The following is a 17,483-nucleotide window of genomic DNA, read 5'->3' on the forward strand; positions in this document are numbered from 1 at the left end:
AAGCAAGACTTCCCACTCCCCGCACCGGCAAGGTGTTAGTTTGGCCAACACACTTAAGGAATTCTGTCTCATTCATCCATCTCTTTTCCCTAAAAGAATTAACAAAACAGGCAGCTCAAAAAAGGTGAAATATCTAGAGTCTAATTAGAGAATCTGGTTTGTTATCATCTGCTGCAAGGATGGTGTTTTATCCTTGTGGCAGAAGGCAATAAGGGGCTTAATCAGGTCATACCCCTTTCCTAAGTGGGATCTCAGGACAGGTAATTCGTTCCTTATTAAATGGACAAAATACAGAACAAGATTTTTCTTCCTAAAACGTAATTCCCAACTTGAGAGGAACAGCCTAATTACTAACAGACTAATTACTCAATGTATAAAAGCCTAAGCTGTAGATTCCTACACACCTTTTTACAAGTCAAAACACTTAAACTGAGACTACTTCTAACGGACACTTATCTAATTGCTTGTCTTGTTGCCCATATCATACGTAGCCTTCACAGCACATTTGGATTTCTACCCCATGTTTGTATGTCATTGCTACAGTTTTCTATTCTGGCATAGGAACAGAGTGAAATAACAACTTTTCCTTGGTCAAAGAAACGAGCAAATTTTCACTCTAGCCAATCATGGACCTCAGTGCAGGTGTAACTGAGTGCAATTTAAAGCCCATGGTGCACACATAGTCAAATTACATGATGAACTGGTTGCAAACTATATTATGCTGTTTATCAGCATTTTGCATCTCTACCTTACGGAAAGCCTGCCCAATGCAGTTCAATAAAGTTAACATTTTAAATCAGCTTGCGTAACCCCTCTAGAGCCACAATCTTGACACTGTTCCCAGCAGACAAATATCCCCACTATCCTAACTGGCACTCCTTTTTTCTAGGCTGGGCTGAGAAGCCAGGAATCAGCCAGGTGTGGAAAACCAACCTGTCTTCTCAAGCACAGGATTGATCTCTTCAAGTTTGAAAGGAAGCATATTGCTTACTTTCAAAACTGTATTTATTCTGTGGATAGAGAATTAAGTGTCCTAAAAGTAAGCCTTAACACTTTCATATGCACCAAATTCCCACTTTTGATCTAGCAGAGCAGGTTTTTTTTCCATATAATGTCCTAGTGCTAATTCTGAAGAGCTGGAGAGTTTTGTGCACGGAATAAGTCCGTACTGAAAAGTGGGAGACAAAACATCACAATAGGTCTGTCTCATCCATTAATTCCACAACAAAGAAAATATAACCACAAACAAAGGTGAAAAACTATATTCCTTTATGAAGTAAGAACATTGTGACCTTAATTCTGATAGTAAGAAAACTACTGAAACTTCATTACGCTGCAACTATGCATTGTTGTCAAACATAATCCAGTCCATAATCTTCTTACCCGGCTCTGGGGGGTGCATACATAGCAACATCGTCCCACAAACGGTCTTTTTCTGCTCAACAGAGTCTCTTTCCATTTCAAAGTGGCAGATCGGAAGAGAGTGGGCCTAGAGTTACACTCTCCCTGCAGAACAAAAGACCACTGTGTAAATATCCAGAAATGTATGTCTTACTGGGTACGTGAAAACTTTGAGTAAGAAGAGTTGCCAGACACCAAAAAAAAAAATAAAATTACTCCCCCAAAATTATGTAAAACTAACACAAATTTTTCCAAGATTTTTCTAAAATAAATTATATTATCTCCAGATGATGTGATTTAAAAAAATAAAAGCAAAATCACAGCGTTGTACTTATGTCTTAAGTGCCGCAGCATTTGCCGACACACAAAATTTTAAAATAAATAATAACTCTAATAAGAAACAGCAAGGAAACTGATAGCCGAGAAAAGTGGAAGAAATTAACAGTAAATTACACTCTCAATAACGTAAGAGTGCTCAAAATACGAGCAATATATTTTAAGCTTTAACTGGACACCACCCTGTAAAATTGCAAGAACACTGAATGCGTGCAAGATATTAACTCTGTGGACTCTGCAGGCTCTTCTTCAGCAGTTTCAAGCAAAGTGATACAAAAAAAGGAACCACTGTGCCTTCTCCGATGCTACCCTGTCTTTCTGAAGATTACAGAACCAAAAAATCCAAAGTAACACAGAACACATTCTCTATGTTAGGACATAATGAAAATATACTTAACTACAATTCTTACAAAGACATTGATTGTTCCCATTAAAGTCTACTGAATTATTGCTTGCCTGAGAATGAGCACTGGATTGCCATTTTCTGAACCATATATTCTAAGTTTTTAATAAAAGGGAAGTTACAGAAACAAACCAAAACAAAACTAAAACGTTGTTTAAAATGGCACATTTAAGTGGCAGAGAAGCAGGGTAGAACCAATACCTTAAACCACCATAAGGGTTGGAAAACACAAATACAATTCATCATGTACTCAGCTAGAAAGCCAGCCCAGCGAGAAACAACCAGAAAGTCAAAAGCAACTCTGAAGATGCCTAAAAACTAAAATGTGCATATATCACATTTGGCAAGCAGTATGAATTGGCAATTATTCCATGGCTAAGTCTTCCATCTGAAATAAACAAACATCAAGATGCTAAGCCTGGCCCAATCCCTTCTCTATCACCTTCCATAATGCTAACTCCAAAACTAACCAACTTTGTAACAGTACTGCCTTACAATCATAGAATCGTTTAGGTTGGAAAAGACCTTTAAGGTCAAGTCCAATCGTTAACCTATCACTGCCAAGTCCACCACTAAACCATGTCCCTAAGCACCACATCTACATGGCTTTTAAATACCTCCAGGGATGGGGACTCAACCACTTCCCTGGGCAGCCTGTTCCAATGCCTGACTACCCTTTCGGGGAAGAAGTTTTTCCTAATATCCAACCTAAACTATCCCTGGCGCAGCTTGAGGCTGTTTCCTCTCATCCTATCACTTGTTACTAGGGAGAAGAAACCAACCCCCACCTTGCTACAACCTCCTTTCAGGCAGTTGTAGAGAGCAATAAGGTCTCCCCTCAGCCTCCTCTTCTCCAGGCTAAACAACCCCAGCTCCCTCAGCCGCTCCTCGTAAGGCTTGTGCTCCAGACCCTTCACCAGCTTCGTTGCCCTTCTCTGGTCACGCTCCAGCACCTCAATGTCCTTCCTGTAGTGAGGGGCCCAAAACTGAACACAGTACTCGAGGTGTGGCCTCACCAGTGCTGAGTACATGGGGACGATCACATCCCTAGTCCTGCTGCTAGTCTTCCTTCTGCTTGCCTCCAAGCCCTGACTGAACTCACCACTTTCTTACAAAACCTCCTTCCTATCTCTTTTGTCTTACCTGCCTTTATCCCACTCTCTCACAGATCCCTTGGTTACCGCAGCCTGCTGTCTGATGTAATTTATATCTAGCTATATAGAAAAGCCAGCTGCCAGGACATCTGTCCTTTCCCTCAACTCTGACCATGTCTCCAACTCTTCTTCTGTATCAAGTTCAAACTCCTCCTCTCCAGAGCAGTTTCTAATTCTTCCTGACCCATGCTTCTAAACCAACCAGTACCAGCCCAGTCCCTGTGTGACTCTTTTTGCTCCACCCAGCCCTCTCTGCTCACTGCCCTCTTTGTCTCCTCCAAATCCCAAGACTCACTCAACAGAGGACACAGACTTTTAATAGGCTCCTTTTTTATATCCACCAAATTTTCTCTGCCTCCTGTATTGCATGAAAAGCTCCAGCTACAACGGCTACAGGACCATGCATCTTTAGCTTCACACTCCTTTTCACTTGCGCATTTCAAACTACATCCCTTAGAACAGCAACGAGCTTTCTATTTGACTTTCTGTTTGACCTCAGCCTACTCCAGAATGGGATTCTACACATTTACTGCTATATAAAATGATTAGTAACATCACACCAGAAGACTGTAAGACTATCAATAGGTTTGATTGGGTTTTTCTTTTCTAGCAGCATTAGTCTTTGGCACAGCACTGAACTGTTGGTTCCTACTCACATTTCAAGTTAAATTAAAACCAAACTGTATCATGCATGAGAGAGGTGATCTTGCATGAGAGAGGTGATCTTCAGTCTTTGTAATAATAAAAAAAAAGTCCACCTTCAACTTGAAGAAAAAATAAGATAAATATGGCCAGTAATATTCACCACTTTTACTTACCCATTCTTCACTGGCATGCTTACATCTACTGATACTGCACTCTGCTGAGGTGGACAAATAGGAAACATCTATTGTTCCAAGGGACAAAGCAGTTTCATCCATGACACAGGAGTTGAACTGAAGATCAGAAGCTGCAAAATAATAACATACACACACATATATATACACACACACATACACAGAAACACATATACACCGCACAATTTCAGTGATGGGTATCCAGTAATAAATTAGCAAACTGGTATTTTTGCACTCTTCAGTAAAAGTTAGGTTCTGAACAAGTTTCATTGCAGTCAGAAATCACCATGTTTTTAATATGATAAAAAACCTAGCATATTCGATTTCCATAAACACAGCACACCTGCATGTTTTTCTCTCCCTGCTCTTCTTCCCATTACAGAACAGTATAGTCCCTTTACACTTTTCCACTGTTCTTCACTGCATGGTTTAAACCATTCAGCCACACAGATGCACATTTCAGCCACTTTCAAAAGTTTACTATTCTCTTGCACTCCATGACCTCACTCTTTCATCATTTGCTTCTCAAGGACACCTATTATCTACAAAAAATCTCATTAACGTTCTCTCCCAATCCTATCTCACAGTATATTTTATGTGTCTGATCTAGCTGTAGTCAAACCAGTTTGCAAACTCCTCAGAGGAAGGAGCGCTCTACACAAAAGCGCACCCCGAAATCTGAATGTGCTGCTGACATACGTGACATTACAGGCTTGCGGGATTAAAAAGCAGTTAAGAAGTCTAAACTTGCATTGTTATTTTAAAATGGAAGTTTTACAGTTCATATAATAAGCACAGTAAATAATTCTTCCTCAGCCAAAGAAAAAAGCAAGCAGGCCAAACATAGCAAAACAACTTAGTGTTGTATTGCATATCTGCAGAAGACTACAAATTAAACTGTGTTGTTATGGACAGCCATCAGAATAGGAATCCCGGCATTTTCCTATAAGGAAACTGTGAAGTGGCGATACTGCCTCTTCCATCTGTCACCACAAAGAAACTTGCTACAGCCAAGCTGCGAGCCATCAGGAACGAGACTGTTCCCACCCTGTATGCTAACATCTGCAAGAGCAAGGCCTAAAACTTTAGCCCAACATTGTGTCTTTCTTACCGTCCTCCCCCAGCAGACACAAACCTCTCCTGCAAGACCTCCCCGTACAGAGCTCTCAATCCAAACTGGAGTCCGAGCTAGTATATCCACGCACATACTTATCGTTACACAGCCCAAGTACGTAAGTTGCCCTTTTTTCTTTGCTGGCTCTTACACCCAATTTGCCTTTTTTTTTTTTATTAGCAGTCAGGCAAATTAGTATCCAAACCACCCAATAAATAAAAAGGCTCACGAGCATCTGAACGGTGAAAGCAAAACGCGTCCTCCAATTGTGCTCAAGGTGACCTTGGCTGCACCGGCACAGAGAAAGGATGAACTTTAAAAAAATACGTAACGAAAAGCCTGTTTGAGCAACAGCAACTTTATACGTACCTCTAGCGAAACCTGCCCTGCCGAGTGCCCGCTCCGCGCCGCCGCCCTCAGGCTGCTGCCCCGCCGCCGCACGCCATCCTCCCGCCTGGGAGCGGGCTCCCGCCTCCCGCCGCCTGACAAGATCGGCTATAAATAAAACCACGGCGCCTGAGCGCGGGTATCGGGTGCGGAGCGTCCCCGGGCACCGCCGGCGCCGCTGAGGAGGGGCCGCTCCCCGGTGCCCCCGGCAGGGGCGGGCGGCCGGGCAGGGCCCAGCGCTCCCGGAGCCCCCAGGCGCCCCGCGCTCCCCTGCTCCTCGCTCGGCTCCGCGGTAGCCGCGGGGACCGGCAGCACCACCGCTCCCCCCTCAGCGGGCACCGTGACACGCACCCTCCGCAGCCGGCCCGGCCGCTCCTCCGCCGCGCCGCGCAGCGCACCCGCCCCGGCTCCGCGCTCCGCCGCCGGCTGCTGGCGCCGGCCCGCCCCCGCCCGCCACGCGGCGGCCCCTCGGCCTGCCCTGCCCTGCCCTGCCCTGCCCTGCCCCGCCGCCGGGGGCGGCAGCAGCACCCCCGCGCCCGGCTCCCGCTCCCGCTCCCGCTCCGGTTCCGTCCGCCCCGCCGGCCCCTACCCGCCCCGCCGGCTCCGCAGCGGCCGCTGCTCCCCTGCCCGTCCGCCCGCCGGGCCGCGCGGCGGCGCCGGGCCTGACGCGACTTCCTGAGCGCCCGTCGCCATGGTGCGGGCCCGCCGCCGCCCGCCCAGCCCCGCGGCCGCCTGCCCCTCGCCCCGGCCCGCCGGCTGCAGGCCCGCGGCCCCGCCGGTGCCCGCCCGCTCCTCGGCGGCGCCTCTGCACCCCCGCGCACCCGCTGTGGTGCCCGACCCCGGGCCGGCACCGGCGCTGCCCTGAGCCGCTGCGGCCGCCCCGGCGGTGCACCGCAGCCCAGCGCGGCCTCTGCCCCTCGGTGCCGGCTGTCGGCCTCTGCAGCCACCGCAGAAGCAGGGGCATCGTTAAAAGAGCCGTTCCCACCAGCGGGCCGCCTCCCCCCCCCCCCCCCCCTCCTGGCGACAGACGTGACTAAGTTATTCTGCTCTCACATCAGAGCTGCTAAAAAGAAAAACACTGGAAAAGTTATGTAAAATCGTGTTTATATGGGTTTGCAGCAACTGAGCTGCAACGAGTTGCTGCAGAAATGAAGAATTGCAGAAAATCCGGGACGGGTATCGATCTGCCTACCTGGCCTTGCGGCAGTGCCAGTTTGCCTTTACTGAGGGCAAAAGTAAATGTTGATTGAGATTGCTGCATATAAACAAACATGGGCTGAGGGTATTTTTTGGCTTTGGCAGTCTTGGGCTATTTAAAGGTAGTCGTTCTGTGGCTTGAGTCACAGACCTACGGAAAGGCTAGCACCTATGTTCCTTCTTTGAATGTCCAAGTCTTCACGGTTATTCAAAACAGTGCAACACAGGAATAAAGTGACAAGACATCATTTTATGCTAATGCAAATATTCTCCTTACAAATTGAAGTAACCCAAGGAGGTATCCTCCTGCTAGAGGTCTCACTTCTAGATGTCGTTTTGAATTTATTAAAAAGGAGAACTGTTAAGTAAGACTTACAAATTGCTTTTCAAACATAAAAGAAAATGCATGAGATTTGATAAGCAAAACTCGAACTGCTACACGCATATGTGAGTTGCCCTGCTTCCCACACCTGAGGGCCTCCCGGGGAATGTCACAGGGGTATTAGAGCTGATAGTTTACAAAGAGCGTTCTGCAGTTTATGGGTTGGAAGAGATTTTAGATCTGAATTTTCCTCCATTTAGCAAGAAAAGATACTCTTATTTTGTTGCAAGGTGGACTTTGGAATATAAGACATCTACTTGTCAAATCACAAAAATACAATAAGATGTGATCTAGTGAAACGTACAACTCATACAGAAGTTTGTATTTCTGCATAACATACAGTGCAGCGCTTGTGCACAGTGCATAGCAAAGTACCGTCTTCCAGGGCGTTGTGTTTTGTATAGAGAAAGGGAAATGTCTAATTGTATTTCTTACAACCCATTTACATACTAAAGTTTTCTCCCAGTTTTCTCATCATCTGGGCCAAGAATTTCAGATTTGATTAGCGGTTCTGTGTGTCCGTTCTCATGAAGGAGAGTTGGTTGAAAGAGTGCCAAACACCCACTTTCAAATTTGTCTTGAAAAGCAACGTAGCCAGAATCTCTGGCCATTTCTGAAATACAAGCCCATAACTGTCCAGCTTTATAACAAAGCTTTTGACTTAATATCAAGTTTTTCTTGAATTGATTTACTGAAGATCAGCTGGGAAAGAGGGGGCAGATTCTGCCTTCATCTGGGTCTACTGCAGCTAAGTGAGTTTGTAACTGCTTCACTAATCAGAGCCTAGCCCAGGAGGCCATCTATATGGAAAGAAAATACAGAAGGGTTTCACCGACAGCGTCACAGTGCTGCTGGCAGATTTGTGTGATCTCAGTTATTACACCCTCATCTCAGCTTCGCTTGCATAATGAGCATCTCATTGACTGGGCGGAGTTGTGGAGGCCAGAGAAGGAGATGTTTGTCTCTGATCCTGTGGCCCAGCCGGTCAGCAGGGCCACGTCCCAACTCAGGATTGCGTGGAGTTGCATGGGAAGCATCAGAAGGGGAAACTCTGAACTCCACTCAGAAAACCGAAATCCAGTGTTACAACATGTATTTTTGTAACTCTCTTTGCATAAAGGGCAGAGCACAGAAGCAGCCAAAGTCCCAATATAATGCTGCAGCCCACATCCTGATCATTGCTTCCAGGACGGGTCTGTCTATGTAAGACTGCCTGCAATGGGGGAAGGCAGAGCTGTGACTGAAGTGGCAGAATTACCCCAGAAATCACATTGGAGGAGATGGTTCAACAACTGGATTACATGAAAGCTGAATATAACAGAGATGGCAATGAATGGTTACATTTAGAGTCTAAGAAAACGCATGAAACGTAAGGCAGTTAAAATTCTTATTAGTGTAGTCTAATAATTTCATTGCTCGACTGCATTCATATGGTTACTTGGGAACATCTTAGTAGGTACTTTACATTATAAAGGACCATCGATATTGCTTATGCACAGCTTTACCTTCTCTAGGCATGGAATCACTTTGATTTTTTTTTCCCCTTCCATGCGTAAAAATAGGGGATCAAACAGTGCACTCAGTTTCAGCGTGCTGTAACGTAACTCAGAGTAAACTCTCAGCTACTGAGTGTAAAGCCGGCTTGTCTGCTTTGCTTCTCTCTATAGAAGACGAACTATAGTGCATTCAGAATCTAATATGGATCTTTTGGCATGTTTTTTCCTTGCACGCTTTTACACTGGTATATTTTTCAGGTTGCAAAATAGTTATTTCCATGATAGAAGTAATACAGAAATCAGAATAAAAGCCTCAGAGGCTTTATCATCATTTTATACAGTCTCTAGAGTCTGATTTTAGTATAATTTGTGAGAAAATTGCTTAGGTTATTCTCTAGACTGTTTTGAAAAGACTAGTAAATAGTGTTTTACTCAAACATAGTGATTCTGTGTAATCAAAAAAAAAAAAAGTTGTTTTTGGTATGATTGTAAAGCCGTTTTCTTGTTTTTCTAACCTTAGAAAATTCTTGGCTTATTATAAAATAAATCCAGAGATAATTTTGTCACTCATCTGAAAAGGATGCAGAATTAGTCCAATGGCAATTGCAGCTCAGCAAGATCTTTTTAGAGGATACACTTGTATAAATCCTCAGGCTTAGTAGTAAAATCTCATTTCAGTACCGAGAGCTTGGTGGTGATGTTGTGTTTCCATGGAATCAAGCAAATGGGAAAAATTTTGGAGTGCCCTAAAGGAACAGACTTTCAGAGCTGCATGTGCTCCAAAAAGCTCAAATACCGCTGGGTCTCGCTTCCAGAAAAGAGAGGCTCTATCCAGTTCCATTGAAGTCAATGGGAAGCTTGCCACTGATCTCAGTAGGAGCAGGAGCATGCCTAAGTTGTGCAATCCATCTTTTTAAACTTCTTAAACCGAGGTGTTTACCGTGCCAATGAGTCCAGGGAGGTAATTTGCATATGATGGCAAATCAGCAGAACCCTGGCTTTGTGTGAATAAGCTGCTGACCACATCGTGCATAGCAGCCTGCAAATGAGAAAGAGCGGGCAGGACTCCTTTTTTTTTTTTTAAATAATGATTAGTCCTTCCTATGTTTAAATTCCTCATGATGCTTCCAATGGAGTGCAACAAAGTACCTGTTGGCTAGACAATGCTGCGGGGAGGAGGAGGGTGAAAGGACGAGGGGGCTTCTTTTTACATCGCCTCTGCCCCGGGTCTGTGCTCCCAGCTCGCTTCCAGCGATTCCCATGATGTCACTTTTAGTAATGGAGACATGTTTATAAAAGAGTACACAGCATCCTCTTTAAAAAGAAACTTTCAACCCTGGGAGAGCTACAAAAGTTAGGAAACCAAAAACTGCGTGAGGAGGGCATAAAGATCCAGACAAAGGTTCTTTGTTTGCAGTGACCAAACTCGACCTCACATGGCTACCAACAATAATGAATATGCAATTTGGCAGTTGCAGAACTCCATGTCAGCAGTATTGCCATTGGTATACAATGTATTAAGAGCATCTGAGAGTGGCAAGTGGCCATGAAACAGACTGATAAGATGATTGTACGTAGAAATGGTTTGGGTACACTTTATATCTCCTTTCAAGAGAAATGATTTCTTCTCTTCTATTTCATCTCCCTTATCTTGAGAACAAATGCAAAATTCATTAAGAGTACAGTGCCTCCTATGTAATATAGCACATTGTGTTTCTGTAAGTTCTTCTGATTCAAGTATCGTATTTATTACTCTAATTTTGAAAAGATAAGGGCATTTCAGTCCAAGCTGCTCCTAGCTTTTCCCTTGAACTTGTTACTCACATAAGTACAAAAAAGGCTTTTGTTCTAACAGAAAGCACTACTGGGTTAAAATCAGTATAACTAACTCTTACACTTGTAAACTTAGCACCATTTAGCTTTCAAGCAACTACACACATACTTGTATTACGTACAAATCAGAAAATCTTAACTGTCCGAAGGAATTTGCCAGCATTTTTAATTTAGGAACACTGACTGACGGAATTCGGACCAAGATTATCCCGTACTCACACCTTAAGCAGTTGTCTGCCAAAACAATGCAAGCTTCCCTGTGCCTGCTGGCAATGAGGGGTACATTTTGTAAGGGTGGTTATTTCAGCTCTCCGCTTTTTTTTGTTGAGGGTATTTGAAAAGCTGACATTTTATCTAAGAGTTTATTTTATCTGAGAAATAACACAGATGAAACAACTAATTTACTGTATATAGGCCCTAAATACAGTTGGATACCTCAAAAATATTATCCAGCTGTAAATCATTAAAAATCAGTATGTGTAGGGGACTCTGGTTACATAAAGGATAAATCCAGTTTTGTGTTTGCAGATATTTCAAGTTTCACTAACGGCTTTATTTTACGTCAGGCCCAAGGGACTTCTACTTGTTGCCAACTCCCTATGCAGAAGACAGACAGAAGATGAGTTTCTTCTCATCTGGTTCCCTCTTCAGGAATGCAGAGCTGCTTTCTATCCCACCAAAGAAACAACCAAGGAATAGAAATAAAGAAATCTGAGAGCTGAGGGCAGTATGGACTATTTTGAAAAAACAGCATATCACAAAAAAAATCACAAAATCGTGATCTTATCAAATTTGCTGTGACTCATCCTTGAGGGATTGCAAATTGTTCTAGAATAACACAACCCCTAATTATTATGAGATGCTAGGCAAGTCTTTCATCGGTATCTCAAAAGGAGGCGGTTTTCACTGCTCAGGTTCGCTCTATTGTGCAGTTGTTGGCTTTAGAAGGACTTGTCATGTCTTATAATTTAAAGCATTGTAGATATTGGAAGTTGGGATCACAGACAGCTCTTTCAACCGCCAGTGCACAAGAGTCTTTGCAACCGATTATATGACCCAGGTGTTGAATCACGATATCCTACCCGTCCCCTCATTTTTGGGTATCTGGGACCTTAATCGAGGTGCTGCCATGTGGCCACTGGAAGAGTCTTAATGTCTTTGACATGGAAGACATAAGACCTGTTGGTTGGGAAATTTTTTCACAATTTTGGGGACATCTTTTGCAAACGCCTTGGGACGGTTAGGAGAGTGTTGGGGCATCTGTTCTGACCTGATGCAATGATACTGATGCAGACTGCCATATATTCCAATGAAGGCATTACAACCCCACTATTTTCCCATCTCCTGTTTGATTATCTCTTCTGCAGAGGAACAGAGAGCCATCTCCAAAGGGCAACACCCCCACCCCCATTTACCCAGGCAAATAAAATGGATTCACTGATTTGGGTTTTGCAAAAAGTAAACAGGAACTAAAACTTCCCACAGATGTCTAGATATCTTTCTGTTTTTTGTAAGTCGGTCTCACTAAAAATACAAGGTCTCCAGGCTTTAGTTTATCATAGATATATATAATTAACTTTATGTAGCTGGAATTTCATCTATGAACACAATCAACAAAAAGTAAACTATAAATTTTGTTTCAGCACTACAAAATTAACTGAGAACCCTGACAAAAGTGATTTTTTGCCTTTGGCCTTCTCTTTGCACTAACCTGGCTACACCAGTTGTTATATTCCAATTCTGACGTTCAAATCATGTTGAGCAATTTTCTCACAGTGTGTTTCCCAAACAAAAGCATTTTTTCCCACTCCCACTTATGTGTGTCCTGGATCTGGGAACTGCAGAAAAATATCCTTGTTTAAGTCCGAAGACCCAGCCAACAATTGTATTGCAGTGCTAGATTTCACAAACTATCAGTGATCATCTGACCAAAACGGTACCAACTGACCTGGCAAAAGCGTACCTTTCAGTTACTAAATAACAGGTATTCCACTCACAACATAAAATCCTACTTAGTTTTTTTTTTTACCTGTTTGAAGCATAACCTAATACTTTCCCAAGCACCTTATACCTTTGCGAGAGCAGAAATATTTTTATGTCTATACCCTAAAGTATTCAATTGCTTAATTATTCCAGGATATTCACCTGGAATGGCAAAGGTCTTGAAAAGGATATAATCTCTTAGCAAGAGATGATGTTTTTGCAGCTCTGGCCTTTCCCCTTTATAAAAGAACAGCGCATATTACTAGCTGCGTATTTCACACATTGTGGGCTTAGGACTGAGTCACTCCACAGCTCTTTCAGATGTAGGATAATGCAGGATCATATATGCCTTGTTTATTCTTACTGCACTTTCCTCTTTTGTTCTACTCCATAGGAGGAGTAAAGCAACAGTGGTTTCTGGAGGGTTCTTGTTTATTTTACATTTACCTGCAGTGAGAGATTAGACTGCACGTTCCCTGCAGCAAAGCACCCTAGGCTGCAGGACAGAGGTGTTTTGAGCCAGGTCTTTTGGGGAAGAGAAATGATTGATGCCTTTCATGAGGACCGAATCAGCTTAACCTGAGGTAGAAGAGAAGGTTATATCAGCTTTTGCCTGTAAACCACCTGTCTTTCAGAGGCACAAAGTTACAAAAAAACCATTTCATCCAGCATAAAAAATTGGGCAAATCTGAGCACCTATCCATCAGCATGATTTACTAGAAGTGTCACAGTCGTTCAGGTAAAATAAAATTGGTGTAACGGGTGGTAGAATTCAGGTTGAAAGGCAAGATGAGGAGCCTCTTTGAGCAACAGTGTCACATTTCTTCTGAGGAGCTGGAAAAATAGTAAACTATAGATACCACTTCTGCATTTTGTGATTGAGCTTTTTAATTTTCAGTGTTATGGACTGACTACATTGGTCTGATTTTATGATATACAAAAAGTCATGAGAAGGCCAGTGCGCTTTGAATGTGCATTCTGAAATCTGCTTTAGTGGTCAGAATATACTGGGCGTGCGTCTGCCTCAGGGTCTTCCTTGCAAAAAGTTTTCTTCTCCATTTCTATCTGTGCTACTGCAGTGTCTCCACGATCAAACTGAGCTCTACCACTCAAGCTAAGTGGTGTTTCCCCACCGGCTTTTTTCATAAAATAACCTTCTGTGCATTTTCACCTGTGACATTTCTCAGATATGTTTTTGTGGATAGTTAGTGTTTAGTATTTCTTATATGACACAAGTTTGGAATGTGTTAATTAAGTTAACGAATAAAAAAAAAACAAAAAACAAAAAACAAAAAACACTTGGGAAGCACTGGCCAGACTGAAGATTGGAGAAGGCTCCTATGCAGTTACGAAGTAATTTCTGGAACAGCCTTCCAAGAGGATTATGGGGCAAATACCAGCCTCAAGTCCAGCCTACATCATGGGATCATCCTGACATTTTTGGCCATTCCTCATTCAGTTTCAGCTCCTCTGGTAAATCATTAGCACATATGGCCCAGGAGGCACCATCAGTAATCCTAGTCTGATGAAAGATGGAGCAAAATTTCATGGTTTGTTTACACTAGGAACACTTGTTGCTAAAAATGTCTTAGTTACTATATTTTAACTAATATTTCAAGCACTAGCACAGATATGTTATCTGTTCCTGATCAGCCCACAAAGTGAGGGCCAATATATTTTAAAACATGATTTATTTTCTAATCTAGGCCTTGTTAAATCTCATAAAAGCTGGGTCAGGCAGATCTGGAGAAGAAGTCATCCATATCTCTGTACTTGCAAAATCTGGAAGCAGAACAACGCACAATCAAAGAGTCCGAATGCCATTTTGCAACTCTGTGGTCAGTACCATGATCCACTCTTTCTGCTTCTCTATCTGTTCCTTTGGTAAATCCATATCAGATGGTTTCTGACCATAGATGTGCCACATCTCATATTCGAGTGGTCAGTTGATATTCGGAGTTGAAAAAGGCTCCATACAAAGCAAAGTGTGCATTTTCAGAGGACCACACCAGAAAGCATATGCTGGTGGAGCAAAGCAGTGAAGAAATGCTTTAAATCTAACTTGTGGGGTTTGCTATGGGAACTCAAATGAATCATTTAGAAAGGTATTAAATTAGTGTTAGAGAAGGAAAGGAGGTAAGTGTTATTATAGCTAACAACATTTCAAATTGCAACTCTGTTCATAATCCTTCTGATTTAGATTTAAATACTTGTTTCATTTTTGCTAAACTAAGATTCCCCTCTCCATCTCAATTTTCTTCAAATTTCTTCCATTCCAGGCTAAACTCTGCATTTAGTGCAACGTCCAAGATATCTTTAGACTCTCTTTCCCCAGTACAGATCTTGACTTAGACTAATTAAAATTATATTAAATACAAGAAAAAGGGCTAACACAGTAGATGTAACTTGTGACTGTTGATTAAGTCTTCTCCTGATGTCTTCCCTGCGTATACGTTATTGTGTATTAGCTGATATAGCCTGAGACCCCCAGGGTAAAATCATGGCCTTGCACAGGTCAGTGGTGAAACTCCTATCCAGAACGGGAAAGATGCATCGCACTGGTATATGGTTTGAATAGCACATAACTTATATACTGCATTACAGGACAACCACAGCTACCTATTTTCTGAGCCCTATTTGAACTTATACCGTACACTTCTGTATTAATCAGGTATTTGACTTATGTAGGGAGGATTTTAATTAGTGTAAAATTATTTCAACCGAGAGTAACCTTTGAAACCATGCTTACACTATCAGTTGTGATTTGTGCAGAATACCTCATGGAGCTGCAATCTATGCATCCTTACGTAACAGGCATTAAGAAGCAGTTACACAACTTAATGCAAACACCACTGACATGAAAATCCATGGCACAGACAGGATCTTGAGTAATCATCAAAGCAGTGCCAGAAGGCAAATTCTACCTGCAGAAAACCTATTTTCACATTAAATGCATTTCAGGGGATGCTCCGCATTTCAGTTGCTAGTAGGCAAATAGTACTTTTGCAAGCCTTAATACGGAGTCTGCCACAAAGTGAATTTTTATTGTAAACTTTTTATCCTTCAAAACCTGTTAATACAAAATTTGACCAACACTGCCACAAAATGTGTGTGCAATTCAACTCATATCTTTACTGACTGCAATAATAAACTTTTGGTCTAAAACAAACAGGTCATTAGCAAACAGATACTTTTGTGCACTGTGGTTACTTGGGCCTCTCTTTTCCTGTCATCCTGTTTCCCACTCACTGTTCACATGCTTAGAGTTTGATGTCCAAGTATGTCTTCATGATGCCAGCGCCTTGCAGCTTTCTCAAATTTAGTACAGGTGAAGAACATACTCCATTTCCCTGTGCACAAAGTTTATTAGTTTCCCTTAATTATAACTGTTAATTCAGGCAGTACTTTTATCGCAGGTGTTAACTTACGTCACAGAGTATGTCTAAATTCAGGCAGCCGTGCCCATGGATATATACAGTGTAACTGCAAGAAATGATATCCAATTATCTTTGTACTATCTTCAGAATATTTTTTTAAAGTTGATGTCATTTCTTGATAAATAAATTTCATTTTGTACAAACGGAGCATTCCAAGACCCCTTTTAGATACTTTCTATTGCAGAAGTTGAAGTGCTATACAAACTATTTTATGGGACAGATTCTGATCACTTTTACATCAACAGAAATTGGGATGACTTCAAATTTCTACTGGTATAATAAAACAGAATTTTCCCCAGCCATTAAAAAGACTCACACGCATAGCAAGAAATAACTGTGTGGTCAGAAATACTGTTTGAAAGATACGTAGTTTATCACTATTTAACTACATTACATCTTTAGAAAACACTCAAGTATTTTAAACACCATCAGGCCTGGAAGAAGACACTCACAGGGCCTTTTTTTTAATCTGTGGCATTGTCTGCTTCCTTGACTGAGGTGTTCACAATGGTTTAAGAAGTAATGTGTTTGAATCAAATCTATTCAAACAGCAGTAAAATAGCAGTGCTGAATGACTAGGGCACACAGACTTGGGCTGCGTTCAAGGGGACAGGAATGCTGAAAGAAGGGAAAGTTTGGGTTTTACCTTTTTCACAGCCTGATAAGAATCCACCCATTCAAGTTTACTTCTAACCAGCTAGGCTAAGGAGGCATTTTATTTCCCCTGTTGAGTCCCCTGTTTTTAGGCTTCCATCTCTCCAAACACAATCACTTGAAAATACTTAAATACATTAATTCAGTCACTGAAAAGCCTACCCAACAAAGCCCAAAGACCAGGTTGAAGAATCACCTGAAAACCTGGCCGCTCCTGATTCACCTTTTCCATTGGTTTTCCCTCTTCTCTCAACAGAAGGAAAATACACCATTCCTTTGGGATTTTTTGGTTGAAACTCGCCAATGACAAAATATATCCCTCAGCTGAGAGGTGTGCAGTGAGCTGGATGGGGGAAACAATCCACCCAAAAAATAAGTTCTCATCAAAATCATCACGCTGGTAGAGGCAATGGAAGGGTAGGAGGAATAACCGAGGGAGGGGCAGGAGCTGCGCAAAGTGGCAGGGCCATTAAAAGACACGTATGTGGAGTTGTGCTCAAAGAGTGATATCCTACTGCTTGTGAGGAATAGCATTGCTTCCTCGTATTGAATGAGAACATAAACATGGGGGAGGGAGAGCCCCAGGAGGAAAACAGACTTCATGGAAAATGAGGTCAAATCTCGGCTTTAAAAAGTACATTCTTTACATGATTATCCAGGTTAAAGGCTTAGTTTTGTTTTCTGGGGGTGAAAAAAGGAAAGTAACTTAAATACTCATAACATGCCTTTACCCTTACTTAAATTTCCAGTTTAAAAAAAAAAAAAAAAAAAGATAAATTAATCAGTTTTGCTTGTATGCTGGCAATTCAATTTACCGGAATATATGTGTATTCATTCCCTAATTAAAACTAAATTCCATTTGTCAAAGCT

The 17,483-nt window shown here is 42.3% G+C and overlaps 1 protein-coding gene across 7 annotated transcripts in view; it reads right to left on the minus strand.

Moving 5' to 3' along the window:
- Nucleotides 1–17,483, minus strand: part of GPAM (glycerol-3-phosphate acyltransferase, mitochondrial) — a 93,974-nt gene that overhangs the window by 28,114 nt on the left and 48,377 nt on the right. The window contains exons 1-4 of one of the 7 annotated variants that reach the window (XM_087764539.1): nucleotides 6,453–6,576; nucleotides 5,614–5,739; nucleotides 4,113–4,243; nucleotides 1,384–1,506 (exon numbers count right to left, since the gene is read on the minus strand). In XM_087764539.1, coding sequence (XP_087620665.1) covers nucleotides 1,384–1,506; nucleotides 4,113–4,214 — 225 coding nt within the window. In that variant the 5' untranslated portion in view covers nucleotides 4,215–4,243; nucleotides 5,614–5,739; nucleotides 6,453–6,576. Of the gene's footprint in view, nucleotides 1–1,383; nucleotides 1,507–4,112; nucleotides 4,244–5,613; nucleotides 5,740–5,982; nucleotides 6,047–6,220; nucleotides 6,331–6,452; nucleotides 6,577–17,483 lie in introns of those variants that run through there. The other 6 variants (XM_087764541.1, XM_087764540.1, XM_087764536.1 and 3 more) reach the window with 6 other exon arrangements.

This window comes from Nipponia nippon, unplaced genomic scaffold, assembly GCF_047370975.1.
Source record: "Nipponia nippon isolate SJK-2023a ecotype South Korea unplaced genomic scaffold, ASM4737097v1 scaffold_3, whole genome shotgun sequence".
Taxonomy (NCBI): Eukaryota; Metazoa; Chordata; class Aves; order Pelecaniformes; family Threskiornithidae; genus Nipponia; species Nipponia nippon.